The sequence below is a fragment of the Lissotriton helveticus genome, chromosome 9 (assembly GCF_964261635.1).
Source record: "Lissotriton helveticus chromosome 9, aLisHel1.1, whole genome shotgun sequence".
In the NCBI taxonomy this organism is placed as follows: Eukaryota; Metazoa; Chordata; class Amphibia; order Caudata; family Salamandridae; genus Lissotriton; species Lissotriton helveticus.
Genome location: NC_136070.1, coordinates 43,241,641 through 43,262,693, shown reverse-complemented (window position 1 = coordinate 43,262,693; position 21,053 = coordinate 43,241,641). Strand labels below are relative to the sequence as shown.

Below are 21,053 nucleotides of genomic sequence, written 5' to 3'. Positions count from 1 at the left end.
AGCACAAAGACAAGGGGCCACAGACAAAAATAAGACACTGAACATGGGCTGTGAGTTATACAGTACCATTAGAAGTGCCCACATGCCGCTGCACCGGTACCCAGTACTTGGTAATGCTCGGATATCACAGACACCATCTTTACATGGAAAACCACATTTCTTCTTGAAATATATTTCAGTGTGCTTCTTTGAAGACCACTGAGGACTCTGATACACATCCCAACCTTTACTTTAAGCCCCCACTGTTCTCTCAAAGACACCCAAGTCAAGAAGGAAAACAATGACAACTGACTGACTGCATTGCAGGGATCTGTGAGTAGTCTTGCTCTATTGTTTTCAATAAAAAAAGAACACAAAACCTACAATTTTACAAAAAGGGGCAAAATGTGTATGATAGTTGGCAAGAGGTAGTAGCTCATTTTGCAAATCAAAAAGTGTAAACATATCCCAGAGGCCACCGAAGTTTACAGTACTTTGAGGCAACCATTAACATACAATGAATTAACAAAAGTATTGATTATTGTCTATTGTACTATGATCACCGTTGGCCACTGTAAGATCCTGGATACATAATGATGGCTCTCAATGAATTAAAACAAATATTGATTGTCTACTGTACTATGATTACCGTTGGCCACTGTAAGATCCTGGATACATAATGATGGCTCTCAATGAATTAAAACAAATATTGATTATTGTCTACTGTACTATGTTTACCGTTGGCCACTGTAAGATCCTGGATACATCATGATGGCTTAACGACTCAAGTCAATGTTTTCGGCTTCGACTGACATATGTGGGAACATGGTGCAGAATCCTCATTGTCCACAGAAGAATTCTGTAGGGATTTCATGATAGATTCCTTATCTACCTCTGTTTATAAACATGCACCACAAAGTACTCTTGAAATCAGAAAACTGATTGTGATACAGTAAAGAAAGTGCAGTCAATGATGGCGTTGATGGGACACATTTTAGAAATCGGTTTTGCTGCCACAATTTGGTAAAATTAACCCACTTTTAATGGGATTTGAGGCCAATAGTGTAGTTTTACCTCTAATTCAAGGACTTCATCACTGCAAGTCCCGCCATCTTGAATACTTCTATGATGCACGGTATTAAAGTGAGAAGATTCAAGACATTGAAACAAAGACTTTAGGTGGTTCTAAACAAAGACCGTTATTCTCTGTCCTGCCAGTCCACATATATAAATATTCCCAGATCCTACACCCTCGTGTACTTCCAAGACTGAAATATGACTTCTTTTTCTGGCCTTTTTCCTTTCAGGCCTGGGTGTTTTGATTAATATTATAATGTTTTACCTCAAACAGTTATCTACAATTAATACAATTTGACAACCACAATTTTATATTTTCACTATTTCTAAATGGAAACCCGTAATGTCTGATCTCGGGTACAAAGGACCCACCAATAATTTGAAAAAACGTTTGTAAACTCTCACCCCTTCTTAATGTAGTATGGACTTCATAATGACGAGCTAGGAAGTAAGAGACTTACTATTATTGTTAGGCAAACGTGGAGGAAAACACTTAGCAAAATGTCATGGAAATTATTATTAAAATAGTTGTCGGAGGAAAAAAATGCAAATTAACATTTGCAGGAGAATATTCTTCTAGGAATAGTTTTCTAAGGACCTTCGTCAGAGCAGCAACATTTACTATTAAATCATTATTATGTGGAAAATGATGACTTTTGCCCACTTGCTCCTCAAGAATTTAAATTTGGTACACTCTACTGAAAACTTGCTAAAGCTAGATCGGATTCAGGTTCTATAGGAAAACTAAATGAAATATATTTCAGGAAGAAAGTAGTTGAAATCTCAAAGAAAGCTTTTGAAATTGATCTGCTGCCACTTCTCTTGAACACAGAAATAGACTAAACAACCCCCCTCAGTCTCGGTACCAAATCCCACCGTGGCAGCTGAAAGTCCCCAGACTAGGGCAGGTACAGACACTGGATGCCACTTCTAGTGTGTAGGTCCACTTTAGTGTTATTGTTTCGTGTTATTTCCTACTTCGCTGTGCCCTATGCAGGAAGTAAGACTGAATAGACAGTGCTTTGGCCTCACTCCATTTTAGGTCACTGACCATAACATACCCAAGGTAACAGCAGTTAGCGTCGTCTCTAGAACTCATTCTGAGAATGACGCACGTCTTCTTGTCTACATTCAGTCAGTTTCAACTACAACAATGCTGGTAAAACGGCAGGCTTAAAATTCACACTAAAACACCTCTCAACAAGTATACAACAAGCAAAGTATAAGAGAATAAAACAGGTCAAGGGGAAAAAACCTTCCTATGGAACATCTTTTAAACCACATATTATTTACATATACACATTTTCAACGTTGTCACATTCGTTTGCATAATTATATATTAATAACAGAAAAAATAAAACCTTCACTTCTGCAAAGTACAGTACATCCTTCAAAAATGAGGGAAGGAGGGAGAGGTGCTGGAAAGGATTTGGGACCTTGTAAATGGTGGGTGTTCAACCCACTTTCTGAGGATTGGCAGCGCGGACTCCTTGCTCATAGGTGATCCGTTGTGTGATTAAATACTGTGCGGCTTGCGTGGCAGCAGGGGAGCCAGTGATGGTGACCTTCCGATTCCTCGTGCCTGGAACAAACTCCCCTTTCTTGGAGATCTGTATCCTTGCACCAGTCAACTCCTGGTACTCCACCAATGTCTTCCCACCTTTTCCAAGTATTGCCCCAACTAGATTCTCAGGCACTGCTATTTCAACGACATCCTTGGACCCGTCTGTCGATTTCTCACTCCCTAGAATGGCACTGGCTGTCAAGGGAGAAGCAGCTCCAAAATATCCATTTGTGGCAGCAGTAGCAGCAGCCAGGCTCCCTAAAGCAAATGTCCCCGCCGGACCCCCAGGGTTGCTACCACCGCCTGAGGCTTCACTCGCATAGGTGGCCAACAGGTTGGCTGCTGCTGCTGCTGCTGGGTTGGCACTGGCAGCTGCTGCAGCCAAGGCCCCGGTTGCCGCTGCCTGACTGATTCCTAAACCTAGCGTGTTGAGGTTGTAACCATAGCTGGCCAACGTGTTTAGTGCAGAGGTGATTGCCACCAGGTCATTGCCAGTGAAGCCGGAGAGAACTGCAGGGAAGGCTGCCACTCCTGCCAGGTTGGCATGTCCTAAGAGACCTGCGGCAGCAGCAGCAGAGGGTAACACTTCAGCCGTATTGGCATAGGGAGAGCCGGTCGGATTGGAGTTGGCCACGGGGCCTGTGACATTGGCGTAGCTTATGTTCAGGCAGCTGCCGCTCTGCGGGTCCTCCTGGATCTTCTGAATGATGAGTTCCACAGCTTTCCTGTTCTGCTCGGGCTCCCCACTCACAGTCACAACCCTCTCTTGCAAGTTGATCCCGTCAGGTTTTTGCGAAAGCTGCACCCAGGCCCCGGACTGTTCCATTACAGCCTTCACTGTCGCACCTCCTTTCCCTATTATCAGGCCTGCCGTGCTGTTGGGGACTATAATCTTTACCTGCAATGCAAACAAAAAAAAACATACACAACATTAGTACTCATCCCTAGCGTGTGCAAATGCAATACTAACAGCAGTCATAGTATGGTGCAGGCATCGACTTTGGACAACTACTGTGGCTGGCGGATGAAAGAGAAGAAGACCTATGCAAACCATCCTTACAAAAGAGTAACTACAGCTGACCTCAAAACGCTCCTGGCATTGAGACATATTCAAAGATGCTGCTGGCCCTGCTGGTGGCAACCAGAATAGAGCTGGCATGGCAGTGAATGCAGTCTGGTATTAGCAGCATGGCAGTGCATCCTCCAAGATGCAACATTGGTTCCAAACATAACTGTCAGATGAGATCAGCATAGTCTTGTCACACGAGAATGAATATCATACATACTATTGATTGCATGAAGTACTTTTTATTTTTATCGATCATTCTACATCATCAACAGTAACATCAAAGCACAACAAAGCCACTCTTCACGTTGTAAATCCCAGTAAAACTGTTGCTGGGTCAAAAGTGACACATCTGCTATATCAAGGACGTTTTCCAAGTTATCTTAGATGTCCCCCAACGCGACCTCATTGTGTGCCAAATAATAGTGCCTTTCCAAGGTGGTTCTCTCCACTTCTATTGAGCCCGATACTCTATAATGGGTTGTGAAGACCCTAGCTAGTACACAAATGCATAGCTTCCCAATGTACACCTTAAAGTTTTACTGCACCACGCTGGCAGTGGGAACCAATCTGGCACTGATAGCTTTACAAATGTCAGCCTTACATACTCAGTCAGCAAATACCTCAGAGCAGAAGTTACACATGTGCTACTGTGGTTATTGGAACCTGCAGTGAGAGCCCAATCAGGGAGTGATCAGAGTTTCAGGTAACAGATTAGTACACATAACGAGAAATGACCAACACCCTACCCATCAGTGTCGCTATCCAACAAGTAAAGTGTTAAGTATGCTATTAAAATCTCCACCCTAAATACTATTGGAAAGTCAGAATTCTTCACTTTCCCAAGAATGTGATTATAAAACCCAGAAGGAGGTAGGTTTGGTATACAGCACCTTTGTCACTCTCCAACTTTCCCAGAACCGCAGCATATCTGTCTTTGGGATCAGTGTAGGACTTTAGTAGTGTAATCCTCGAATATATGTGTACCGAGGATGAAGTATATGGGGTGAACAACCGTTGGGTGCCCGCCTTCCATTCTAAGCTGTTCTGTGAGGGTGAATGCAAACGTGCCTATTCTATCAGCCTTACATTAGCCATAAGCAAGCACCTGTCTAAACATGTTACCGTTATCAAGGCCTTCAGCATTTCAATAGGTGGGTTTCATGTGCGCGCTAGTTGTGCCAGCCACATGGGTGGCTAGTTTAACATCACATTACTGAAACAAAACAATTCATTGCGTCCCAGCTCAGCATCAACATATACATCAAGATTAACCTACGCCCACTGAACAATGAAACTGAGTAACCATTGTTTCCATGTACCACCCTTACCACCCAAAGGAACCCCTGTTATCAATTATTCTGCTCTTAATCGAACTAAAGCTATCACTTGTGTCCATTTAACCTGAGTAATGAAAAGAGGTGATTGCTACTCTGCGGAACCAGTACTGCCCAGTTCGCCAGCGGCATCTACAGACTTTATCACAAGCCAGTGGGATTCAACTCGCTAAGAGCAAGCTCACATTGCCACTCGGGGAACAGAGGCATTAAGGGTTTAATAGTTTGTTCATTTCTGCACAAGGGCAGGACATGTCAATTACAGACAACAAATGCCAACAATGTATGTAGGCGACATTTTGGCGAAACACTGCAGGAGGCGTGGCTGGAAGCAAGACCCTCCCAGGCACTTATATTCACTCGACGTGGAGGTACTCTTCATATCTGTCTGACTGGGGCTCTTCTTTCATGAGTTGTCATGTATTTTTATGAAGCAGGTATTCAAAAAGGCTTTCTTCACTTCGTCGCAAGAAAAAGTGCTTTCCCGCTGTATTGAATTTTGAACTTGGGGAGGTGCTCAGGAAAGTCCATCTAGCCTCCTGCACTGTTACTGTAAAGTCTGGACACAGTAGTAGATTTGGACCATTGTAATCCAAGCTTTCTCTTTCTCCAACAAGTCACAAGCCACACCCGGTCCCAGTAGTTCAGTAACATGGCAATAATAGTTGCTGGACTTTGTCAGGAAGATGTTTCCCTTGTGGGCACTCAATACTGCTGAGAATGTACCCTGTCCAAACACTTCTATCAGAAACCTTCTACAAACATTTCAGTCTTCTCAGTCTGCAGCGTTTCAGAAACTCCAGTAATCCTAATATTATTGTGGCAGGGCCATCAATTTTAGCCTCAATAATAGCCAGTTCTCATTCCATTCTGATTAGCTTGTTGGCCTTATACCATCGTTCTCAACGTCAGAGATACTTCTTTTAGCCAGGTACAGTCAATTAGCGTAGTTATCAACCTAGTTTTCTAATAATCCAATTTTCTCATCATAAGTGACAAGGCTTAATTTCATCTCCTTAAGCAGTGATGTGAGCTCCATGTCCCCTGTTTATGTCATATTTGAGGTTGTCTCAGTACTATCACCAAGTGCAATTTTCTTGTCAAAGCAGAGTTTACTCTGAGGTCCCTTTCACTGAGAGACCCAGCAGATGTTGGCATGGCTTTGCACCATTAATCACTACACTTCTGTCATCGCTACCTCCTGTGGAGCTCTGGTGGAACACAGTGGGCCCGATTCACAGAACTAACTCAAGACAAAATCCTAAACTTACTACCATTTTGATATTCACAGAAGGCACTTACTCATTTCGGTATTCACGGAAGTTAGGAGTCCTAACTTTAGGACTCCTAAATGCCTTCTGTGAATACTGAAAGTCTTAAAATTAGGATTTTTCTCAGTTTACTAGTAGTAAAGTTAGGAGTCCTAACTTTAGGACTCCTAAACTAAGACTTTCGGTATTCACAGAAGGCATTTAGGAGTCCTAAAGTTAGGAGTCCTAACTTTACTACTACTACTAAATTGAGAAAAATCCTAATTTTAAGACTTAGTATTCACAGAAGGCATTTAGGAGTCCTAAAGTTAGGAGTCCTAACTGGACTCCTAACTTCTGTGAATACCAAAATGAGTAAGTGCCTTCTGTGAATACGAAAATGGTAGTAAGTTTAGGATTTTGTCTTAAGTTAGTTCTGTGAATCGGGCCCAGTAAGTTCAGATAGGGGTGAAAAGTATTAGCAAGAATTAAAATCAATGTTTCACTCCAGAGTGCAACAGTAGAACCAGTAACATTCATCGGTAAATGTTTATATGCGGACAGTGATATTGGAAGGCAAATTGCTCACAGACTCAAAAGCATTACCTATTACTGCCAGGCGTCGGAAAAGCAGGTGCCCCGTCAAGGAGTGGGTCATTTAGAAGCCTGGGCAGGCGGGGGTATGAGGAGCAGTGGCGGCTCCTCCACTAAGGTGGAGGAAGGTCACCTCACTGCTTTTTTACCATGACACAAAGGGAAAATAAAATGATAATTACTCGTATTATTTTCATTTTATTTTCTCCGTCTTCAGGCCACTTTGAGTTAGGGTCGGCGGCAGAGGAGGAGTGATAGCACCCTCCTAAAGTGCGAAGTGAATGCTTAGCTGGCCCTCTCGGGCCGCCCAAAACAGTCTTCCGCACTTCGCATGTTCTCCATGCAGGCGGCATTACAGCTTACATAAAGAACATACCAAGGCAACCAGTCAGCGTCTGAGTGCTGAAACACAGCGCTCAGACCAATTGCTATGCTGCTAAGGCAGTGTTGTGATTAGCTGACTGGTCGCCTGGGTGTGCTTTCGTAAGGCTGAGTGAAGGAGGACAACGGAGGCGAGGAAGCGGCAAAAAGGCAAGTAAAAAAATATATATATATATATATTTCTGCTTCCCCCTGTGTCCTCTGCATCACCCCAACCCCTCTACTTCCCACGTCTTGCCCGCCCCCTACCTCTGACCAGTGCCGGCCACCTCTGATGAGGAGCCTGGGCTAGCACAATAGCACAGCAAGGTTTCAGCAAGGAAGTTTCTTGTTTAACAGCGATGGGGCTTTCATTCAGTCGTTGGATCTGCAGATCTGTCTGGGTGTCAGAACGTATCATAAGGAGTCAACTTGCTGCACAATTCTATGGCGCACAAACAATACATAAGATACTTCTTATGTAGATTGTCTTCACAGCACAGATGCAGTTGCAGAATCATTCATAGGGTTACCCATGAGCGTGCAAACGGATATGGGTGTTATGGCTATTTGATGCAACCCCAACACCAATCCGAGGGGCCGATTATGATTGCGGTGAATCCGCATCCTCCGGGCGGCCCGGAGGATGCGGATTCACTGCTGCGGTGTTTGTAAAGACCCCCCGCCAGACTAGGATGGCTGTGGGGTCACCGGCGGACGGGGAGACCGTCCGCCGCTTTTCCGCCGCAGTCGCCTTCAGACCGCGGCAGAAAAGCTCTAATATGGTGGCGGTGTCTATCAGACACTGCCAGCCATATTAGGATTAGCCTTGGGACGTGCCTTTCCGCGGGGGCAATACCGCCACGAAAAGGCATATGGTCTTTTCTTTGGGTGCCCGTTGCGGGCCCCCAGGGTGAAGGGGGAGTGGGGGTGGACATGGGGGGTACCTATGGTACCCCCCTGCATTGGCATGCACAAAGCGGCAGGCACCGCGCGGTGCCTGCCGCTTTGTGCATGCAAATGCACTGCATGCAGTTTTAACATTGCGGCGGGTGCTGCTTCAAGCAGCACCCGCAGCAATGTTAAAAATACAGGATGTGACTGCCAGGGTGGCGGTCACATCCTAATTCGCACGGAGGGTCCGCCGCTGCCCCTGCGGACGGTCCCTCCACCTCTGGGGTGGCGGACGGACGCAGGTCCGTCCGCCATCCTAATAGGCCCTCTAGTTCGGTTGGTGGTTGAAGTGTCCTGCATATGGAAGACAGGTGTAGCCGGCCTGCAACCCAATACCAACCAGAGTTAAGTTTGTGTTCAGATTTATGCAATCAGATTGGAGGAATCAGCTTCTTTCGGAGCCAGGGCCTGCTCGGGCAATGCCCTGCATCACTGTTCATAACCCGGATGGAGATCAGACCAGCAATATGTTCGGTCCTGATATGAAAATATTGATCGTATTGCCATGGAAAAGGAACTGTTTGAGGATATGCAGTGAGTGGTTGTTGCTTATTGGTCATATTTAGCAATATAACCTTTTTTGGGAAGATGTATTCGGTAAAGTCTCGAGTGAGAAGTATTTCTATATCAGTGCGCCCCTAGCTCCACAGCTTGAAAGCGGTGCACAAGATGGCGATTATACAAAGGGTAGGGCAGAGTAGGAGGAGGGGGGGATATATCATCAAGGAAGGGGGTGCAGAGTGGGAGAGGCACGTTTCTGAGGCGAGGCTTGTAGCCAGGGTCGGATGGGAAGGGCTGCAGGTGAGAGGCAGAGTAGGGTGGGAAAGGTTTGGGAGTAGTCTGGTTTTCAAGTGATTGGAATAACGGGTATTTTGACAGCAATAGGAGAAAGATGCAAAAATGCCATATACTAACAGCATATCATATAAATAGTTTTTTAAAAACACTCGCCAAAATGTTCGGGTAAAGAATAAATACATTATTAAATTCAGGTAAAAAAGTAAAAAGGGAGACATAAAGAAGTAGCCGGGAGAAAAGGGTAGGCAGTGGGATCCCCGAGTTCATGTTAATCTTAAACTGTCCAGTTAGTTTTTCTAGATGCTAATGGCAGACCCTTGTCAGGTCCTAAATGCAGAGTGGCCGCAGCTAGAGGTGCCAGACGGTCCATTGAAGGGTGGAGTCTGATCTACTTGAAAGATCATAGACTCTTTTTGAGAAAGAGAAAGAATGGGTTCACAAAACGATCCTATTTTTGTGAAACACTGTGATGGATTTAATTTGGCAGCGCTAGGAAACTCTGCTTTCCAAGATAGGAGCTGCAGAGATGCAATGTGAATGGAATCGGACGGAGAGTCCATCATTGGCACAATTTTCAGCTTCCGTCGGGGAGAGGGTTTCTTGGTTGGAGGAAAAACCCTTATGAAACTTTCCCCAAAATCCTTCACAACTTCAATAGTGAAACCGAGATCCACTTAGATAGTGAACTTATTGAATGAGAACTGAGGCCAGGGTGTGCTACGTGCAGCAGTTAGGGTAAGGCTGCTTCTGATACCTGTATCAAGGGATCTATGCTAAACATCAGAAGGAGAGCTGTGTCCACTAGAAAGCATGGCACTGCCCAGTGGATGCGGCTTGTGAAGCAGCGCTGGCTACCAGCACTGCAAGGCTGCTCTGCAGCGACCAGGGTGATTTGGCTTTGCAAATCCTGGACGTGGTGATGATTTCTAAAGCCACTGGGATCAGAGGACAGGCAGGCACTCGCTTCTACTCCCAGCTGATCACAGAAGCAGACTAAGGCCACAATCTGTGCTGTTTATGTTGCTTGCCTGTGTGAGCATGTTTATTCGTGGAAAACCCCAATCTTGGGAACAGATGTGCAAACTTCGCTGTTTAGGACCCATTCTAGATTTTCCTGAAACTTTCTGCCCAAAGCTACTGCATTAGCAGTTTGTACACCTGGAGGATAAAGTGCTGAGATTGCCAGATTCCGTGGCAGCAACAAATGCTAAATGATCGAGTTTAGGAAGCAAGAGCTCCTATATTCAGGTAATCCATGGTTATCCAAGGGCGCCTGCGCTGCGATTCTCCTTGTGTAACCCGTCTAAGACCAGGTATTGCCTGCTCTTAGGTTTTGGCGCTGTCCCAGCCTTGTAAATATGGGGCAGCGTCAAAAAGCAAAGGGTGTTGCGGTGGAACACCCACTGCAACACCCATTGTACGGCCCTTTCATGCTAAGCGAAGCGAGAAATGGGTCCTTATTTACAAGGTAGCGCTAAGCCTCATTAAAGGTCAGCAATGTGAGGCTACATGTCTAACCCTTGCAACCCAAGATACTATGCACACGCTATGAGTGTTCTATGATAGTTCATCATGTAATTGGAGCACAAATGTTGATAAAGTCTCATAAAGTATTTTCTTTGTCTTTTATTCAAACAACCATAAGGCGTCCAACCAACATGTGTTTTGTCGCTTTGGGTAAATATCCCCTGACTTCTTCAGGGCTGTTTAGGTCTTCGTGTTTATATCAAGTGATCACTCCGCTGGTTGTAATTCTGACCCGGCTGGTCCAGTGTGCTAGTATCCTCAGTATTCAAGCCAAAAAATTAACACCAACGGGATAAAACCTAAATGTAAAGATGATCGGTGGTTATTCCGTGCCGATATGCGAGTAGGACGTATCAATTCAGCAAATGTATAGCGTGATCAGGTCCAATGCTGTTCCTCAGGCCCGGCGTCAGTGTCGTGCCGCCATCATATATGCTTCCAGTAGCACGAAGGAGCTCACTTTTCTTTTGTAGTGGACAACAGGCCAATTCCACAGCTGTGAATATATCCGGCAGGAGCGGAACCCAAACAAGAGGTAAAATAACAGAAACACTTAGGGGCAGATTTATGAAGGCCTTGCGCCTCCGGTGCGTCACTTTTAACATGGGAAAAAGTGACGCACCGGCGGCGCAGGGCCTTCATAAATCTGCCCCTTAATGTACTCCATAAATGATGAGGCGCACGAGTTCTGTAGAGACATGTATGTGTCTGTTCAGGCTGCGGCTTCCCAGACTGCGCACTATCACTGAGTGTGCACGGACTCAGCTTCTACACCTTCCATAGAGGTCAGGATGCACAAGCCTGTGTACCACGTTCAGCTTTGCAAGCCTGTCCACGGCCTTAAGTCAACTAAGTAATATAGGCGCATATTTACAAGGGGATATCGCCACCAGAAAGCCACTTTAAGTGATGTTCTGGTGGTGATATCACCTTATTTACAAAGCAGCGTTAAGCCACTTAACGAGGCTTAGCGCTACCTTGTAAATAAGGCCCCTTTTCTTGCTTTGCTTAGCATGAATGGGGCATGTGATGGTTGTCGCAGTGGGTGTTCCACCGCAACACCCATTGCTTTTTGACGCTGCCCCATATTTACTAGGCTGGGACAGCACCAAAAACTAAGAGCAGGGAATACCTTGCCTTAAACGGGTTCCACGTGGAGAATCGCAGCGCAGGCACCCTTGAATATGACACAAGGGTTTCTGCGCTGGCTCTGGGGAGCTATATTAGCTCCAGCGCTAGCAGAAACATAGGGGTGCACTGTATTTTTGTAAATACGACACATTCCTGCGTTTTAAAAATGTTAGAACACAGCATTACCAATTTTGGCAAAACACCAGCGCCCGACGTTTTGTGCAAGGGCCTTAAGGGTAAAATAATCAACACATCTTTGTAGAAAAATGACTGCATCCACCCCATTGCAACCACCACAAAAGAGAAGCCCAGCGGCGTAGCAGTCATTGTGGCAGCATAGGCAATGACACGGGGTCCCAGAGCCCTGAGGGGACCATTGATCACGGATAACTGTTGTATCTCACTGCCCAACAGCTGACAAAGTGTACATTTTCCTTGCTTGCACCAGGGCCCCTGGCATGCTTGCTGTGTTACTGATGAAGCCCCACAAAAGACGAAGAATGCATTTTAACGTATCATTTAGAATCGTTTTTGTCGTGTTTACGAGCTGCATTTTATATTGCACACTGAAACTGTAGAATTTAAATGTGTGACATAATAATCCTACTCGGATCCTCTTTAGAGTTAAAACATCGGAAAGGCATGACCTCCGCCAAAGATCTGGTGAAGTGGACTGTGCTGCTTGCAATGATAAACACACTCATGGCTCTTATGCACGCGAGGACCAACCATCCCAAGTGAACCTGATCATACTTTTGGCAGCACTCTCCAGAATGGTATGCGCAGGCACACACGTTGTGTCAACAATTGTAAAACAGAGAAAATGAGTTATGAAAAAATGAATTCCTTGGTCGCTGGTTCCCACAGAAATCATGCAGCGAGATGGGTCGCCTTGTCTGTTGCCTGGCAACATCCACACTGCGGCAGATCTTTCAATTTATGAAATAGCCCAAGAAAAGCACAGCTTTCAAGGTTTTATATAAGGACGCGAGCTGCTGGGCTGAGCAGGCCCTCTCGCATTCTTCAGCATGCAAATCTGGCTACAAATACATGTTCACGTGCCAGGCACGGCCCCGAAAAACATAATGCACTTCGGAAGTGCAAACAAAAATCATTTCTGAATTCCATGATCCTACCTTCAACTCAAACTGTGTGAACCACTCTCAGGAACCTTCAATTTGGCTGTCTAGACACTCAGGGGCAGATTTACACCCCCAGCGTCACCAGTCCATCACTTTTTGTGACATACTGGAGGCGTACTTCACTCCTCCATATTTACAAGGAGAGGAAAAAACACCCTGTGTGACTTTTCCTCTCCTTGTAAATATGACCCCTTCACACGCAGCACATTGCGTGGAAGTGACGTTCCATGGGTGTTGCTGTGGGTGTTCCCACGCAACACCCTTGGAACAAGACACATTTCCAGATTTACGAGCAATCGTAAATCTGGAAATGCGTGTCAATGCTACGCGAGGTGCAACGATGAGAAATGTTTTAATTTCTCCTCATTTTTTCCTCTTTCACAGCGTGCTGCATTCTACAGCACACATTGAAAGAGGATAATGCCTGTAGTGATTGTTTTTGTGCAGGAAGGTGCTCCTTCCTGCACAAAAACTATCTCCCCATGACGCTGGCATCCTTGCAACACGGTGCAAACGACCCTGCGCCGGCGCATGGTTGCAGGTTGTGCGCCAGTGCAGGGGACGGCACAGGAATGTGACATATTATTGGAAATATGTCGCATTCCTGTGCTTCGGAAGTGCCGCAGCGTGGCACAGCCAAAGTGCTTGCATTGATGCGTCGCGGCACTTCCTTGAAGATCTGCCCCTCACTTCCAATTGAAAGCATTCGGTGAACGTATTTCTCTGCAGCTAAAGCTGGCCCCTACCTCAAAAACTATTCAACAAAAACTATAAATGTGCAAAATACTTTCCATAAAGGAAACCGCAGAACTAATCAAGGTTATCTCCATTCCAGAATCACCTGTGTCCTCCCATATATGTCTAAAACCATCCTGGGAGCATTGCCTGCACTCATACTGACCAGTAAACTAAAACCATCTTAGCGAAGGCATTAACGGCAATAACAGCTGCAAAGTGGCTAGGACAATCATCCACTCATTCCCAAGAAGCTAAAATATCCTCCATTAAGCCAATCCTAAAGAAGCAACCAGGTGATCAATATCAAACAAACCATTCCTGGGGAGGGTCTCTGAAAAGGCAGCTTTCATTCAATTCTCTGATTTCCTCGAACAATAACCTCCTCTCAGACAGACAGACACTTTTCCTTCTGTGAAGAGGCATTGAATGTGCATCAATTGCACTCCAGGTTGACCTGTGTTCACCCTGTGCAAAGCTGCTGGCATCCCTAAGTCTTCTCTGCTTATGTGCATCTCTCTCCTGACTCAGGCAAGAATCTGTTCTCCTCCCATTTGAAAAACTGCAGCTCAGTGGCGGCCGGTACGGAATGGGGGTGGTGGGTGGTGGAGGCAGTGGGAGGAGGGGATTTTTTTTTTAGAAAAATTAAAATTCCCTTATCTCAACGTGCACACTTCCACGACTTTTTCCTGGTTCTGTGCAAACAGGAGGCACCCAGGCTCCCCTAAGCCAATCACAATGCTGCAATGCAGTGTTGTGATTGGTCTGCGCGCCATTGTTCGGCGCTCAAGACAAGCACAGTGAGCCTGTGCATGTTCCCCATCCAGCTGTGCATTGAAGCCTGGTGGGGAACATGCAAAGTGCGCATGACCAAGACGGCCGCCCAAACCGCCATGTGCAGCAACCACTCCTCCTCCCGACGTCACGGAAGCCCAGCTCTGCCCACCCTAACCTGGCTTAGGCACTTGCCCAAAAATGTGCTACAAATAGAAATATTATTTGTAGTTCAAGTTTTCCATCACAGGTTTCTCATTAATGCCATATATTTTGCCTATTTGTGTTATCTCTCAAAATCTCAAAGCTTTTTTATGAAGAGAAATACTTCTTTCCAAAAATAAATCTAAAACATTGCTTGCATGAAGACACGCTTTCTCGTCCCCATTTAGAAATAACAACCCTTCTCAACAATGAATTATGGATTAAACGCCTTTTATTTCTGAAATTTAAAGAGAAAAGCATAACATGGCCTTCTATAGGTTCCAGCGCCGGCAGAGGAGGCTTTGACCCTGTCTTTGTTGCGGCGGTCTCATGATGCAGTGTAGTGTCTGAGCCACGTCACTGTGAACCCCAAAACACAGGAAAGAGGTTAACTAGTATTCCATACACTAACCTAGAGGCTTCACATGGATGGCAGGTGAATTAGTTATGAAGTAATGAAGATATGTTCTATCAACAACTAACATTACAATTATAAAAGCTTTCCTTCTGATTATTTCCTCAATTTCATTTTTCATTAATACTCATTAAAACATAATGAAATAGTAAGCTTATCCCTTTGTAGGAAGGCATGAAAAACTCAATAGTCACAAAAGAAACCATAAGGAAGTTCAAAGCCTTTGAATGAAAAACATTTCCCAGCAAGACCTAAGCTACAGGAGTATTTCTGCTGGAACTAATAGCTTTAACACGAGCATGTGAACTTAGCACTGACTTGCGTGTGAACATCTATACAGAAAGCCGCTATGCTTTTGGAGTGGCCCATGATTTTGGCCTGTTTTGGAAGGAAAGAGGCTTTCTTACGTCTCACAGGATGCAGATAATGCACGGAGAGTTAGTGCATAATCTCTAAACTGCACTAACATATCCAAAGAAGATAGCTATTGTGAAGTGCAGAGCACACAAGAAAGTAACTGATAAGACAGGACAAGGCAATGCCTTTGCAGATCGCGTAGCTCGTGAGACTGCAATGCAACAAAGCTCTACTTCTATGTATGTAGTGAAGTCTCAAGCTGAGCGATGGCATGATGCTAGACAGGAAGTGTTAGATGTAAAGAGATCTGCTTCTGTAGCAGAACTTGAGCAATGGGCTAAAGAAGGAATATTGGACGATGAGGGTTGTTGGCGCAACAAAGACATGGATAAATGGAAACTACCTGCAGCCTATTTACAACCTATGGTTCAAATGGCACATGGCCTGGCACATGTTGGAGCTCTAGCAATAACGAAATTGCTTACATGAGTTTGGCAGCATCCTGAAATTGCCAGCACAGCTAAGAGAGTAGTACAGTCCTGTGTGATCTGTTGGCAGTATAATCCTGGTAAAGGGACAAGGACTCCTACAGGAGGGTTTGCTACACAGACTGCACCTTTTGAAGTTTTGCAGAGGGATTACATCCAACTTGAACATTGCAAGAACGTGAAGTATGTCCTAGTGGTGGTATGTGCCTTCAGCAAATGGATATAGGCATACCCAACAAAGGATAATACAGCTCTCACTACAGCTAAGGTGCTTCTAAAGGAGTTTTTCTCAAGATATGGTGTTTGCAAACTTTTGTGGAGTGACAACGGACCTCATTTTATTGGGCAAGTTGTTGAGTACGTACTGAAAGGATTAGGAATCAAACAGAAATTCCATGCAGTCTTCCACCCACATTCAGCAGGATCAGTGAAGAGGTACAACGCTACTTTGAAATTGAAGTTAGCGAAAATACTGGCTTCCACGTCTCTGAAATGGCCTGATGCACTACCTTTGGCATTGTTGTCCATAGGATCGGTGCGACATTCACGATCTGGGCTTACACCATATGAGGTGGTGTTTGGGAGACCGATGAACATTTGGGGAGTTCCTAAGCCACGCCCCATACATGATGTTCCATGTGTTCTGATGAATGATTATTTGGCACAGTTAACTGACAGTTTGACCTCTATTCATCAACAGGTTCGAGAAGCTCTTCCTGACAGATCTACAGGTGAGGCCCACAAACTCCATCCTGGCGAACACATGATGGTCAAGGTCTTCGACAGATCGAACAGCTTGGAACCGAGGTGGCGAGGACCAGAGCAAGTGCTCCTTGCGACAAGGACTGCAGTTCGAGTGACGAATCAAAAGAATTGGGTCCATAGTACTCACTGCAAGAGAGTGCTACCTACCTTGGTGGAACCTGCTGTGTTGACCGACCATCGAGATATTCTGGAGACGGAGCAAGGTCAAGCTATCTCACCTGACGAATCTGCGGAAGTCTTCCCGAACCGCACGATCACTGGAGAATCCCGATATCAGCTGAGACCAAGGAAAGAATCTGCTTTGCCAAAAAAGACTGGTTGAGCTACCGCCCTGGGTTGGTGAAACGGAATGCCAATGTGGCAAGGGGGGAGGTGGGGGTCAGTTCTGCATAGTGTAGTGACACCCGTCTTGACCCTCTGTGAAGAAATCAACTGCTGCCCAGGGATAAGAGCTCCAACGATTGTTTTTGACGACGAAGTAATTATGTCTGTTGAAAGACCAACAGTTGCTAAGATATGCAATAAGAAAATAATTTGTGCTGTAGGGTTTGTTGTTGCTATGGTGGTTATGGCAATAATAGCTTGGTTTGTTGAGAAGGTGGCTCCTGCTTGACAGCTTTTGATCGCCACTACTCCAGTGCCAGTTGAACACCACTACTTTACGCTTCTCTACCATGAGCAGAAGCATCGACAATCCTACCTAAGTAATACATTCATCCAGATGTTGCATCATACTCATAATGCCACAAATACTACCAACTGTTGGTTGTGTGGAATGATACCTGCTCACCAGAAAAAGGGAGGAACACCTTTCATTCCTCTTCCATTCTCGCAGAATGGTTCTTGTCAAGCTTGGTATGCGCTTTTGTTAGCATCTGGAAAGCCTTCAGTAGGTGGGATTAACTTTCACCTCAATAAAATATGCTACCAAGATAAAGATGGTTATCCTCAAGCTAAAGGGACTAAATGGTAATGGGAAGAGTATCAACCTGACAATATTTCGACACTATATGTCTTCATGAGTATGAGAAATATTAAGAACAATGGACCTTTTGCAATTTATGTGACAAGAGCTAAAGCAGATTTATGTATTAGTAGTGTTGGGAGAATTCCAGTGGGGAGAAGGGAATGTACTGTAGTTCTGACAATTGAAGGTGCTAATAACAGCAGTTTTACGTCTTCATATTATACTTATTTCGTGTGCGGAAATAAGGGATACTATCAACTACCTGTTGGGTGGTCAGGGATCTGCTATGTGTCCTTTCTGTTGCCCCCCCATGCTTTTGGCACCTGCGTTATATCACCTCAACTTCAAATTGTACAATGACATTTCCAAGAACAGAAATAAGAGAACAATAAGTATGGATGAAGTTGACCAAACTGACACTGCTTTGCAACAATATGTTGACTTTAACTTAGGCGTATTCTTCTTCCTGGGTGCTGCATTAAACAGCAGGAAAATAAGACGATTGACTAGAGTTGTGGAAGCTGTTACTAATCAGACAGCTATGGCACTTGGGAACATTACAGAAGAGCTGCAAGTTGTGAGGATTGTAGCACTCCAGAATCGCATAGTGCTAGATGTTATTCTGGCTGATTGAGGTGGTGCATGTCGCATCATTGGCAGCAGCTGTTGTGTTTTCATTCCGAATCACTCGCCTTCAGTATATGATGCAATCTCTAAACTGCATAAGATTGCTGCAGAGATTCACCCAGAGACTGGTAAATGGACATTTTCAAACTGGATATGGACATTCTTTATTACTTGGGGCTGGAAGCTACTGACTATTCTATGTATACTATTGGTGATACTATTTACATACTGTATATGTATACAATGTGGTCCCATGCTGTGCTCTATTTGCATCACTGCTTGTACACCTGCCTAGAAAAATGTTGCAGAAATGAAAGCCCAACGAATGCTAAATAAAGAGATCACTGAACTGATGAGCATCGATGTACAGGATGCATATCTAGATTACCCCAGATGAACAACTGTCTTCAGCTCATGCTAAAAGGGTTGTCTGTTGTAATTTGGCAGCAATTGGGTTAGCATTAGCAGAAGCCATCCTGTATTTAGAGGTTATCTCATCCGTTTTGTGGAATCCATTTTGTACTTCTGGCAGCCATCTTGTTTACCATGTGCCATGTGCTCTGTCCTACCTTGCTGTTGTCTGCTCTTGGAATCTGCCTAGAGACAGGTTATATTTAGTTTCTTCTGCTTCGCACATGCTCAGTTGAGCTTGCAGCTGTCCATGCAGCTGCTGTTAGTCTGTAACTGTCAGGATGTGTTCACCAGAATTAGCAACAGTTAGCTCCTCCCACTTGTTGACTGTGCATTTTCTGTATGACTTTATATGTACCTAAAACCTTCTTCTTGTACTTGTACCGCCTTCTTTTGAGCCCCTGTGTGGGTATAAAAGGACCAAGCTCCTTTTATTCAGTGTGCTACTTCATACATTACCGAAGGGTGCTGTGTGAATGTAGTTTGACCTCATGAGGTTTAATAAATCTTGTATTTTCTATTCCAGTTTCTGTGCCATCTTCTATCCTATTGGTCTGAGGACTCTGTGCAGAGAAGGGCGAACCCCTAGCAATGGTAGGCCTTGCTGAGGCCCACTCGTACACTACCACTTCTGCTGCTACTACTACTGCTACCCCTAATACTACCAATGCTGTTATTGCTACTATTAGCACTGCTGCTGCTACTACTGCTACCACTAATTCTACTACTGCTGATGCTTTTATACAACTGCTACAGCTCCTATTGCTGCTGCTGCTACTACTACTACTAGCACAACAACTTCTGATTCTGCTACTACTAGTAATGCCACTGCTGATGCTGATATTACTACTATTACTACTGCTGGTGCTGCCTCTACTGCTACCACTATTACTACCACTGTTGGTGTTGATATTCCTACTATTATCACTGCTGCTACTACTGCTACCACTATTACTACCACGGTTGATACGAATATTGCTACTACTGCCACTGCTGCTATTACTGCTACCACTATTACCACTAAAATTGGTGCTGCTACTGCTGCTACCTCTAGTACTATCACTGCTGATGCTGCTACTACTACCACTGTTGCTGCTACTATATTACCACTGCTACCATTGCAGCTGCTACTACTCTTACTAGTACAACCACTGCAGATGTTGCAACTACTAGTAATACCACCGCTGATGCTGATATTACTATTACCACTACTGCTGCTACTACTGCTACCGCTATTACTATTACTGCTAGAATTACTACTATTACTACTGCTGCTGCAACTACTGCTTCCACTATTACTACCACTGCTGAAGTTACTACTACTAGTACTACCACTGCTAATGCTGCTACTAATACCACTGTTGTTGCTTCTACTACTACTACTACTACTACCACCACCACTGCTGCTACTAATACTACTACTACTGCAGATGCTGCTTCTACTACTACTGCTGCTACTACTACTACAATTGCCAACGCTGCTGCCACCATTTCTAGCACTACTGCTGCTGCTGCTACTATTACTGCTGCTACTACTACTACCACTATTACCACTCCTACCACTGCTGCTACTACCACTGCTACTAGTACTGGGATCAGCCAGTGTTGAATAGCAGGAGTATTCAATTTCTAAGAGGTCATGTTTCACCACATCCCTAGAGCTCCATAGTAAAAGAGCGCCTTGAATCGCAGCGAGATACCTCCAGGCACTTCAGAAAGCCACACTGTCCTCATCGCATTCCTCATTCTTAAGACAACAAAAGGCCTTGAGCAGACAGTTTACACTACTGTGCCTCAGCAGAAGAGGCCCTGTGCCGACAGAATGAAAGGAGGTAACGTCCGCGAATGCCTTTAAGCAGAAAGAGATTTTCACCAGGGAATGGTGTAGAGGCCCCTGAGTGGTTTCTAATACCTTGATTACGGAGGTGCAAGTAATAAGCAGTTAAGTTACACGCCATGGATATTTACACATTACCATAACCGGGTCCTGACGCCATGGCATTTGGATTGGTTTCCTTCAAGTTTGTTTCCTCACCCTTGTCCTGAGGAGGTCAAGATGTATATGAAGGCCGAAACGCATCCGCGTCAACAGGTTTTGACAAGAGGAGTCTGACGATAATTGGATTAATACTTTAATGATTGAATGCACAGCTTTATGATTAAGGTTCTTGAGGAATACGAACTTGGTGTGCATACAAGATGACCTCTGAGTGTATTCCCTTTATGTAATAGGTGAACACTGTCTTTTCTAGCAAACGGGTAGTAGGAACCTATGAATTTTTGTGATTTGTATATAATTGTCGTGTATATATATATGTATGTAGTTTGATAAAAGAATAAAAAAAATTATGATGAACTGAATCAAGATTACGATAGTTAAATTACGTAATTCTGTGTCTTTGGTATGTGATTCTTTTGTTGTGAATAAGGAACATGAATTAATGAAAGGACTATGGACTGTTAATAGGGCAATATGCAGTTCCCTATGTAACTATATATATATACCACTACCATATATATATATATGTATA

General features: G+C 44.5%; 1 protein-coding gene across 6 annotated transcripts in view; it reads right to left on the bottom strand.

Annotated features, from left to right (window-relative positions):
- The window catches only part of NOVA1 (NOVA alternative splicing regulator 1), a 635,377-nt gene that overhangs the window by 1,829 nt on the left and 612,495 nt on the right, over nt 1-21,053 (bottom strand). For all 6 annotated transcript variants that reach the window (XM_078659424.1, XM_078659420.1, XM_078659422.1 and 3 more), the window contains one exon: nt 1-3,518. This exon is cut by the window's left edge and continues 1,829 nt beyond it. In XM_078659424.1, coding sequence (XP_078515550.1) covers nt 2,511-3,518 — 1,008 coding nt within the window. In that variant the 3' untranslated portion in view covers nt 1-2,510. The remainder of the gene's footprint in view (nt 3,519-21,053) is intronic.